The 12216-nt window shown below is 37.5% G+C and overlaps 1 protein-coding gene across 1 annotated transcript; it reads left to right on the plus strand.

Moving 5' to 3' along the window:
* Nucleotides 1-5447: 5447 nt before the first annotated feature.
* Nucleotides 5448-7309, plus strand: LOC123380490 (olfactory receptor 56A3-like). The gene has a single exon (XM_045038854.1). It carries the CDS (start codon nucleotides 5489-5491, stop codon nucleotides 6434-6436), a length of 948 nt encoding a protein of 315 aa, XP_044894789.1. The 5' UTR covers nucleotides 5448-5488; the 3' UTR covers nucleotides 6437-7309.
* The last annotated feature ends 4907 nt before the right edge of the window (nucleotides 7310-12216 follow it).

Raw genomic sequence — 12216 nt, forward strand, 5'->3', positions numbered from 1 at the left:
AAATTTTTGTAAAACCTAAAAATGTTTGGATAGATTCAAATGGGAACTCACCCAACCATAGGACAGTACATACAACAAAGCAATAGTAATACAAATAATGTGGATTGCTGTAGTAAGTGAAAACAAACGCACAATGATGGATCATATACACAGCCATGTGTGCATGAAATGTGGTATACAATAAAGCAGACTTCTCAAATTAGTGGGGAATCAAATATTCATCTCTATATAGAGTTAGAAAGTTAAAAATATACACAAGATAAAGAGATAAAGAAAGATAAAAATTAAGTTATTAGTTAACACTATAAGCAGAACTGGTACAGCACCTCCCTCAACAAAACAGAGGGTGTTCAGACCATGCACTGTAACTGCCATTGATGGACCCCACCCTGTTGGCAGTAACCCACACTTCAGGGATCATGAGAAGTCTAGGAGCCACCAGAAGAGTGGCCAGGGTAGTGCTGAGGACTCACTAACTAGCGGACTCAAAGTAGACAATATTTATAAAACAGGCGGCACAGTATTCCATATTTTCACAGTTGTTGTGAATGTATCAGTTTGTAATAACCTAATACCACTCTTACTCTCCACAATGTAAACCACAGACTTAAATACATCAATATGAAACCTAATGCACTGAGTTTTAAAAAAATAAATAAATAAAACCAAATAAAAGAAGCATCTTTGTGATCTTGTAGAATGTTCCCTAAATAAGATCCATGGAGAAACTCTATTCCTAGAAACATAGAGATTTTGCCTTGGTTAAATTGAGAGATATCCATTGAGTAATGGACTGCAGATGCTAAAATTGAAGGCTTTATAACAGACTAGAGAAGGTACTAGCAATATCTATCCATCAAGAGGCTCTAGTATTTAAAATATGCAGAGGGGAACCAAGCTGGCTCGGTCCATGCGACTCTTGATGTTGGGGTCATGTGTTTGAGCCCACATTGGCTAGAGAGATTACTTAAATAAAAATAAATAAATAAGAATAAAAACAATAAATAAAATAAAATATGCACAGAGTTTTATAAGTATGTAAGCAAAACAAAAATTAATAGAAAAATCAGGTAAAGGATGTGGACACATAAGTCACTGCCACTAATGGCTGAACAGTATATGAACAATGCTCACTTATCAGATGAAAAATAAATATAAGATACGAATTACATCCATCTAGTTTTTTTACAGAAAAGATAGTAGCATCAAATGGTGTAAGGAATGTGTAAAATAAAGAAAATTTAGGATTTCTATTGAGATATTTAAATACTTTGGAGAGAAATTTGGTAATTCCTAGTTAAATTAAATATTTTTATGTTATAACTGAAAAAATCCTCCACATCTGTCTACTTTAGGTCTATAAGAGAAGGTGTACAAGGAAATTGACAACAACATTATTTTTAGTACAACTATAGTTCACTTGGGTGTTGACTACTTCCATAAAAAGGAAAAATGCACATATTGGAAATAGAACAGCAGTCAGAAAGAATGAAGTGGGTGTACACAGAAAAGCATGGACAGATGTTTAAGATTTAGTGTTTACATCCGATCTATAACCCAATGACATTTATATAAATTCAACATCCAACCTTTTCTCCCCTAAGCATACAAGTAGCTAAATAAGCATACTTAAGATTAATTAGATGTATTTTAAGAATCCCGGAGTTTTTACTTTCTGAGGGAAAAGAGAAATAAAAGCGATATTGAGATACACAGAAGAAAGAATAAAAATAAATCAAAAGAAGGGCTTTCAAGAGACAGATGACAATGACACATCATAGGGAATATACTCAATGGTACTGTAAAAGCTCTGTATGGTGACAGATTGTAGCTACACTTGTGGTGACCATAGCATAATGGACAGGCTTGTCGAAACACATTGTTACACATCCGAAACTAGTGTAAATTTATCTGTCAACTACACTCAAATAAAAAAACTAATGAAAATAAATATATAATAAAGAAACCAATCATGTTTGCTCCAATTATGGAAGAGTATGAAAAATTCACATGAAGTTCAAAATGAAAGTTAAAAAAAGGAACAATCATGGTCCCTAATACACAGTTATACATACATCCTACTTAAATTTTTCTCACTAAAGGGAACATTTCTATTGACTTTTCTCTCTGAAAAACATACTGCATTTTCTCAGGAATATGGTTTTCAGGTTTCTCTTGCATTTTCATCATTATAATGCAATGAGAAAAGTCACGATAAGTTAGTATGAATACATTCATTAGGATGGTTTGGGGGGTACCTATCTAAAAATTGTGTTCTGGAAGCCCATGAGAACTTCTGAGTGAGCTTATTGGACCCATGGAGGGCACCGAGTGTGCACATGCAAATACTGTGAACATGGATGGATTGATGTAAGACCTCTACCCCCAGGAGACTAACTGCGTACAGAACACAGTCCATGTTGGGCTGGATTACCAGAGCTCCTTCCTTTTAGAGAGAAATAAAATCATTTGCTTCTTCTACCTGCCGACCTGTCTGTCCCAGGAGGACATTCTAGGCACAAGGAATTAGGGATGGAAAGTTCCAAGAGGGCAAAGTCTCTAAGGCTCTGGAGTTATAACTATCCACAGGTACTTCAGGAACTAACTGAAACTCCAATATCAGTGAAGCCAGACCCCTGCTCCATGGTCTGTAAGTGAGTCTGAGTAGAGGGTGCCTGAGACGCAGCTATACCAAAATTAGCCAGAGCATAGAGAAGATCTTTCTCTTTAGTCCAGATCTGTGCTCCATTCCATTCCTGAGTCAGTATTGATGAAGTAGTCTGAAAATAGGGCAGTAAACACTGCATCCAGTCTCGGGTCAGGAGGTACATGTGATAACCTGTGCTCTGAGACCTTTCCTTTTGCCCTCCTCTTGCTTCTTTGGATCTTTTCCTGGGTGATGCCAGATATGCAGAGAGTAGGAATTTCTTCATAGGAGATTAATGAGTGGAAGGGGTCAGGAAAGCATATCATTTGGAGCTCAGATTAGAAATTTTTGGGTTTTCATCTGTGAATATGAAAATTTAGGAGTTATGGGCAAAGAATCTGTCCATAAATGCTTGAATCATGACATAGGAACTAAATTTAATCTGTACAACTACAGGACTGAGGACACAGACATAGTTGAAGCGTTAGTGAGAGTCAGAAGATAGTTCCTCAGATTTCTTTTTTTTTTTTTTTAATTTTTTTTCAACGTTTATTTATTTTTGGGACAGAGAGAGACAGAGTATGAACGGGGGAGGGGCCGAGAGAGAGGGAGACACAGAATCGGAAACAGGCTCCAGGCTCTGAGCCATCAGCCCAGAGCCCGACGCGGGGCTCGAACTCCCGGACCGCGAGATCGTGACCTGGCTGAAGTCGGACGCTTAACCGACTGCGCCACCCAGGTGCCCCTAGAGTTCAGCTCAATCTAAAGAGTTTCTAAAATCTATTGCTGCCACAAACAGAAAATTATGCACAGATCATAGAGGTATCTGTCACTGTTCAGATCAATGATGTCTGAAAAAGTACTTGGGAGAGATGTCTCCCAATTCTGTCTGAGTTTATGGAGTTAAGTGGTCCCTAAAAACCCTTCCCTTCTTCAAACAGAGCTTCCATAGTGCTATGCTGGGGCCTGTCCGGCAGCCTGGGAAAAAGTTTGCCCTGCAGGGTCTCTGCTTTTGTCATTGCCCTTCAACCTCACTTGGCTTCTTCATTCTGTCTCTACCTGGAACCAGTAGTTATTAGCTCTAGGTCCTCAGCCCTCATGCTTCATTGGCCAGCTCTGATTGCAATCCAAGATTGAAAGACAGGAGAAGAAAAACATACATGGTCTCAGATGCTTTACTTCTAGGGTAGGTCAATGCTTGTTGAATCAATTGTAGAATGAAGAATATGTAGAAAGAATATGTAGAAAGAATATGTAGAAAGAGAAAATTGGAGAAAGAGTCAGTAAGTAGAAAGAACAGATTAAAAAAGTCCTCCTAGGCTGTCCTCAGAAATTCTATCCTGGTGCTAGACACAATTATCCCAAAGTACTTCAGAAGAAAAAAAAGAACATACTTCTTCCTCTTTACTTCTTCATGGATACTCATGTCTGAATTGCCATTTCTTCCATGTGGCTGTACTCTCCAGAGCCCATTTCAAGACTTTTACCTCTGTGCATTCAAAGAAACCCTAGTTCGTTCCAAGAATACTCTGACACCCTTGAAGAAGGAAAACTTCTTGGAGATGGTAAGATTTGTGTCTCTCTTGCAAGGGTTAGCTGAAACAATTCTGTAGAGAGTAGAATCAGAGAATACAGTAAGCAAAGATCAAATGACTAAACCTAAATAATGAAAATGGTGTTTAGGGGAATATTTTAAATTCAGCAGCCTGATATTATACATGCTGTGGGTCACTGTGGCAAAGACTGGTCTGAGCTAGTGCTATTAGTTATGCCTCAAACCTATATGTGAATGAATCCTATGAGAAGTTTGACAGAAAGAGTTCAATGAATATAGCGTTCAAGACAGGAGAAGGACCTTAGGTCAAAACTCAAGGCTCAATGTTTTTTCCTATGGGTTTTTATCTTCAGAAATCTCCTGCACTTCCAGTATCTCCCAGCCTTTGTGGCCACTCCACCATGGCAAAGCATAGAACTACTAGACAAGAAAAAATGGATTATCATATTGAAGATATAAAGAGAAACAGAAAGGGAATAAAAGAACTTTAAAGGTAGACTTTATCACCTTCACACTATTGCAATCAGAATAATCAAATTTCATCTTGTTCCATGACTGGTATCACTCTCTCATACCTATGTGTGATTGCCTAGGCTCCTTTTAAGACTCTTTCTTCCAAAAGTTAAGAATCCTACAAATATAAACATGTATAGGAAAGGGGCAGTTATTTGGCAGGACCATACCAGCCTAATTACAATCACTTTTTAGACAAAATGAAAATTATCCTACGTTACTTTCAGGGTACCATTTTAGAATATAATTAAACTCCATTTGAAAACTCAGAATGGGGGTGCCATGGACAACTATTTGTGCCAGTCCCTATTTGTGCCAGTTTCAACTACTCACCTGCACACATTGTTATGGTTAAATTATCATATAGTAGTCTATGTGGCCATTAAAAGAAAATCAAAACCCAAAGGAAGAAACTTGTAAGAACAAATTTAGCAACTCACTGGTCACAAAGTGGTTCTAAAATAATTTTGTCTCTCTCTTTACTTTTGGCAAAGATACAACAATTCTATTAATAATCATCCTTGAAAGAATCAAGCATGTATAAGTAAACCATATTACCTCAGTTCTCTATACTGTTCACTGGTAAAATCATCCAAGTAGCAAGGCACAAAAGATAAACAGATGAATTCACATGGCTCTGGATAACCCGAGGCTTGTGCATTTCACCTAGGTGAAGCAAATTTTTCTAAATCCAGGTGTCTTGAGTCAGTATCCAATTTTTATCTTAATTTTACAGATCACTAAAAGAAATCTATAGAAATACATGACAAAATATGACAGCGCACCAAAATGGCACCGTCTCCTCTGAGGTTTCAGACTTCCTCCTGAATTGTTTTGCCCGGTCCCCTAGCTGGAAATTCTGGTTGTCCCTGCCCCTCAGCCTCCTCTTTCTTTTAGCCATGGGGGCCAATAGTGTTCTCCTGATCACCATCCGGCTGGAGGCATCTCTGCATGAGCCATTGTACTACCTGCTCAGCCTCCTCTCCCTGTTGGACATCATTGTCTGCCTCACCGTCATCCCCAAGGTGCTGGCTGTCTTTTGGTTTGACCTCAAGTCCATCGGCTTCTATGCCTGCTTCCTCCAGATGTACATCATGAACTGCTTCCTTTCCATGGAGTCCTGCACATTCATGGTCATGGCCTATGACCGCTATGTAGCCATCTGCCACCCACTGAGGTACCCATCCATCATCACTGACCAATTTGTAGTCAAGGCTGCTGTCTTTATTTTGGCCAGGAATGGCATTTTAACAGTACCTATCCCCATTCTATCATCCCGACTCCATTATTGTAGGACAAATGTCATTGAGAACTGCCTCTGCGCCAATATGTCTGTCTCCAGGCTCTCCTGTGATGATGTCACCATCAATCGCCTCTACCAGTTTGTCGTAGGATGGACCCTGCTAGGGTCTGACCTCATCCTCATCTTTGTCTCCTATACCTTCATACTGCGAGCTGTGCTGAGACTCAAGGAAGAGGGTGCTGTGGCCAAGGCCCTGAGCACATGTGGCTCCCACTTCATCCTTATCCTCTTCTTCAGCACCATCCTTCTGGTCTTCGTGCTCACTCTTGTGGTGAAGAAGAAAGTCTCCCCGGATGTGCCAGTCTTGCTCAACATCCTCCACCATGTCATTTTCTCAGCCCTCAACCCCATTGTGTATGGGGTGCGAACCCAGGAGATCAAGCAAGGAATCCAGAGATTACTGAAGAAAGTGTGGTAATAAGGACAATTGGATCTCTGCATTCCTCACATAAAATGAGTTTTGAATCAATAATGGGTGAGTGGGCTTAATCATATCTATGAATTGCAATCTCAAAATGGGTAACTTGAATATTGTGTCTTCTTTAAAAACTCAAGCTTCACTGTTAAGTTTCCCTTTTCTCACTTCTCCTTTAGGAATATCTTTTGCCCCTTTTGCCTTTTCCCATACATATTATCCTATATTGACAAAATACTGAGATTCCTTGGGGGAGGTTCCCAAATGAGAAATTTATGTTCCTGAATATACAGCTGTTATTATGTCATGCCTTTACATTCTTAAATACACAACTGTGGCTATTTGGGGGTAGAGTTGTGTAACATGTAATGGATTCTTACTTTTATTTCTACAGAAGGGATCATATTGGAGAAAAAGACATAGGAGTGAAATTTCACTCCTGAATATGGAAGGTTGCTACTTCTCTCTAACTGGGTCTGCAATTGGGTGATCATTCTAGATGAGCATTGCAAGAGGACAGGGTTTTTTTGTCCTGGATTTCTCATTTGTGCAACAATTATCAATGAGGTCGATTATAGTTAAGAGACTCTTAAATTCTCCTCCGCAATGGATTTGTGCTTTGCACATTTATCTTTTCAATCCAGAGTGTCACAGTTTAGTTCAATCTAGGGTGTGAAAAAATAGTTTAACTAATGAGTTAAAGGTTTCAAAGATTGTGTATATGATCCAGTAATAATAATTTAAATATAAAAAATAGAATATCTGAACATTTTTTTCATATTAACTGAACAATTTCTAAGAACACTTTGTGTCCTGGGAATTCTGTTAGCTATTAAGACTCAAAAATATATAGAAAAATGTGGCTTTTGGGAATTCAAAGGTTTCTTAGGAGGAATAAAAATATGAGTTCCAGGAATATATTCTCAATGGGAAAGAATGGGGAATGGGGTAATGTACCTACTGGTAGTAGGGTACCTGGAAACTTAAGAAAGCACTGGATAGAGAGTTAAAAGTCTGAATTACAAGCCTTGAACAGCTACTAAAAAAGGATGGGTTCTTGGAAACAAATGAGGCAGTCTCATTGTGTTTCATGTTACTCATCAGTTACTCCTGAGAATAGTGAACAATTGTTTTAGAAAACCCTTTCTAAATATAAGCTTTTGTGCCTCAATAGCAACCTATAAGTAAGTTTCCTTGTTTAGACCATGATAGGAAAACCTCTAAACCATCTAATGCCAAAATTGTCCCCCAAATCTAGGTCTTTCAGCCTTCACAGAAAGCACCTGGATCCATCCTTGACCACTTAAGCTTTCACTCAGCACAAGTCTGTTCATTTATTTTAGTTCTCTGCCTCACAGTGATGAATAACAAGTTGGTATTTCATTCCTCTGCTTCTGGTTATCACTATGAACTACTATTTGAAAAGTAAACATGTACTCACATAATTAAGAAGCAATGGTTAAAAGCATACAATCAACATTTTAACTGGGAATAATATTTTTATCAAAGGTAAAAAAAGAATGTCAAGATCCAATTAGGTTCATACCACAGATAACTTTTTTCTTTGTTACTTGAAAAAGAATTCCCCAATATCTCATTCTCTCACCCATTTCAACATAAGAAAAATGACTTTGTTGAAAGTGTGCATAACCAACAGAAAGGTCTTACAAATATGAAGAAATAATATGTTAAGGTAAATTGAAGCTACTATCTCTTAGGAAATATTACAAGTCTACTAGTTTAGACACTATCATATATTAACATCTGCTCATTAAGGGACCAAAAACTTTCAGGACTAATCTCTACCAGAATCACATTGCATAACAAAACCATATCTCTCCTATCAGCTTTCAAAAACTTTGAGCACTGAATGTATAAAAAGGGCTACATCAGTCTCCAAATTAGAGTGATAAAATCTTTGTATTTAAAACATATTTTTTTGTTAAGTACTAGGTGTTGTATGTAAGTAATGAATCTCTAAATTCTACATCTGAAACTAATATCACACTGTGTGTTAACTAACTAGAATTTAAATAAAAACTTGAGAAAAAAATGTTTTGAAAGCTTTGCTTTATTGTGTTTATACACAGCTTTTACAGGTTTATGGCTCACATCAAAGCAGTATTGACAGATCCATTTGATAAACAAGGTGAACAGATTAACGATGGCTTTATCCCATTAAAATAATTGATACTAATAAGTATCTCCTCTAGAACAATGTTGTCCAATGTGAGCCACACACACATACTTAATTTTAAGCATCTTAGAAGCCACATTAATATATAAAAAGAAAAGCTAAATGGATTTTAATAATTATTTGTTGAATCCAATATGTCTAAAATACTATCATTTCAAAACTTAATAAATATGAGAATTTAATAATTCAACATATCTCATTCTTTTTGTACACTAGATCTTCTAAATCAAGTGTGTACTTTACATTTATAGCATATTTCAGTCAAGACTATCACATTTCAGGTGCTAGTAGATAATCAGGACTATCACATTACATGTGCCAATAGATACCATATGGATCAGTGTAGCACAAGACATATGGATTTAAACAGCAAATGAAAAATGGCTATGAGAAAAATGAATTGAGGAAAAACATATCCTTCTTGGGAAAGAGCTAAGCAAAATTCTTTCTTCTTGGCTGTGTTTTTCTCTTTTTTATGTTTTTACACACGGAGAAAAGGAAGCCAGTGTTTTAGGAGATGAATAATGACTTCTTTGTCCTAAGATGCTGCGTTATATGAGTGCTTATGTCTTAGAAACCAGTGTGAGAGGGTAAAATAAGAGAAGGCTAATCTACTGGCTTTATACAACACATAGTCCTCGAATCCTGCAGCAACAGATTTGAAATAGAACTATGCTTACCTTGGAAGTAACAGAACCTAAGAAAAAATGTAAATAAAGACTTTACTCACGATAAGGCAAGAATCTAAGTGCTAGGGGAAGCAATAGATGTTAGTGTCAAAGGTTTATTAAAAGATAGATGATAATAATCACACTTTGTAAGACTTTTAAACTTTTCTTACCAGTATTTACATGTACTTATGTAGGAACATTTTTTTAAGTTTATTTATTCTGAGAGAGAGAGAAAGTGGGGTAGGAGCAGAGAGAAAAGGAGAGAGAGAAACCCAAGCAGGCTCCACGCCATCAGGGCAGAGTCCAACACATGGCTCCAAATCATGAACGGAGAGATCATGACCTGAGCTGAGATCAAGAGTTGGATGCTTAACTGGCTAAGCCACCCAGGTGCCCCCATATTAGTATTTTAATTCGTTATTTCGCGCCCTATTGTTTTAATAAAATATATTTAAAATGAAATTTTTAATAGTGAAAAGTGTCATAATTATTCAATAAAACATATGAGTAGGAAACTAGACTTAATACCCCAATCCATAACTGTTAAAGTTCAGATTTTGTTGGTGAGACTTTTCACTTTTCTCACACATCACCATAATTAGACCCTTCTTTCAATGGCTAGAAAAGTGAGACAGATATTTGGGGGCAGATCCAGCTGACACTGGATATTGGGCCAGGAGAACAATGCAGAGCACAACAGAGAAAGGTAATGGCCCTTAACATCATTTTATCTGCAAAATATGCATTGACACCTATTATAGACAAACCCTTGTTGCAGGGCTGGGGTTGCAGGCAAGGTCCATGTTTATAAGTGCAAAGGGCCTGTGCCTGGAGGAAGAAGTCCAAGAAGCAAGGAGGAAATGTCAATATATAGGAAGGACACAGCCAAAGAAAGGCTAAGGTAGAGGTCTAAAGCAGTGGCCACTTAGCAGAAAGTCAGAACCCTAATCTAGAATAGGATTTGAAGGACTAGGTAGAATATTGCTTTAGGAACTTGAGTTTGAGCCAAGGAAGTAACACAATCTTATAAACTGAAGATATGTAGAGGAAATTGGAGATGAAAAACAGGATGCCCTTCATCAGAACCAAACACAATCCAGAGAAAATGTACCACTGTGTAGTCTAATAGAAATAACTCAATACAAAGACCTCTCCCTTCCAAAATATTATTCAAATAATTACATTATAACTCCAGCATTCCTAGATTAGGTGCCACATGGGTAAAAAATGAGACAATTCGTAGAAAATCAGACCTGACTACATACACTATAACCTAAGAAAAGAATAGTGATCTAATTCCAGGACGCAGGACACATTGTCCTTTGTCAGTGAGAGTTTTCAAATTTCTTGTAATTAACAAACACTTGTTTATATTTTCTTTTTGTATAATTTAAATCTTGCTTGAATGTTGTGAGGTCTATTTTGTATATATGAAGATGAGGTTACTTGTGATACTGTATGATTTTAGTGAGTGTTTCAATTCTTATAAATCTGGTACTGCCTATAAAAGGGGATTTGATAGCAGATTTGACACTGCAGGAAAAAAATACAAATACAGGTATAGAAATTTAGGCTACTTAAATTAAAACATAGAAAAAAATAATGCTGAAAAAAATATAGAGTGACCTGATAATAGATGATATAATATTAACCAATCAAGTATTGATGAACTTGGTAATTGAAGGTATAAACAGAGAGGAATTAGGGGAGAAAAACATGGTGACAATATAGTCGAGTTTATAAAATCAGTAGAAATAAAACATGTAGTAAAAATAGAAGAAGGACAACAAGGGGTGAAATGGAAGTAAACTTCTATGAATTCGTATTTTATATGTGAAGAAGAATAATATTATTTGAAGGTTGACTGTGTTAATAGAAAAATGCATATTTAAATACTACAATTGCAATAGCAGAAATTTTCTTCAAAAAGTTCAGATTTTGGGGGTACCTGAGTGGCTCAGTTGGTTGAGCATCTGACTCTTGATTTCGGCTCAGGTCATGATCTCACAGTTCATGTGATTGAGCCCTTCCTTAGGCCCCAGGTTGGGCATGGAGCTGCTTGGGATTATCTCTTTCCCTCTCCATCTGCCCCTCCCATGCTCATTCTCTCTCTCTCTCTCTCTCTCTCTCTCTCTCTCTCTCTCTCTGTCAAAAACAAATATTTTGGGGCTCTTGGGTGACTCAGTCAGTTAAGCATACAGCTCTTGATTTTGGCAGTCTCAAGTCATGAGATCAAGCCTGGCACTGATTCTGCCTGCTTAAGATTCTTTCTCTCCCTGCCTCTCTGTTCTTCCCACTGCTTCTCTCTCTGTACAATAAAAAATTTAAAAAATTTAAAAATAAAAGTAAATAAACATTTAAAAACTAAATTAAAAGCCCAGATTTTTAAGGCTGTATAGTCTCTGTTACAGCTATCGTGCCAAATAGAGTAAAAGAAGTCATGAATCGAGGCGCCTGGGTGGCTCAGTAGGTTAAGCTTCAGCTCAGGTCACGGTCTCCTGGTTCAGTTTGTGAGTTTGAGCCCCGCCTTGGGCTCTGTGCTGACAGCTCATAACCCAGAGCCTGCTTTGGACTTTGTGTCTCCCTCTGTCTCCACCACCCCTCCCCTGCTGGTGCTTTATCTCTCTTTCAATCTCTCTCTCTCTCTCTCTCTCTCTCTCTCTCTCTCTCTCTCTCAAAAATAAATAAGCATTAAAAAATTGTTTAAAAAAAGAAGCCATGAATGGACATTAATCACATCAACATAGCAAATGTATATGGTTAAATCGATGGATGAGGAAGGGGTGGCAATTTTGACCCCCTGGACACATTTGCCAATGTCTCAACAATTTTGCTCATTACAACCATGGGAGGCAGAGGTGAGGATGGAAATGTGCTGACAACTAGTGAGCAGAGGCCAGGAATGCTGTTGAATA

This window comes from Felis catus, chromosome D1 (genome assembly GCF_018350175.1).
Source record: "Felis catus isolate Fca126 chromosome D1, F.catus_Fca126_mat1.0, whole genome shotgun sequence".
NCBI lineage: Eukaryota > Metazoa > Chordata > Mammalia > Carnivora > Felidae > Felis > Felis catus.

What these genes read in the sequence shown, in the direction of transcription:
- LOC123380490 (XM_045038854.1), top strand. Translation starts at nt 5,489, where the DNA reads ATGACAGCGCACCAAAATGGCACCGTCTCCTCTGAGGTTTCAGACTTC.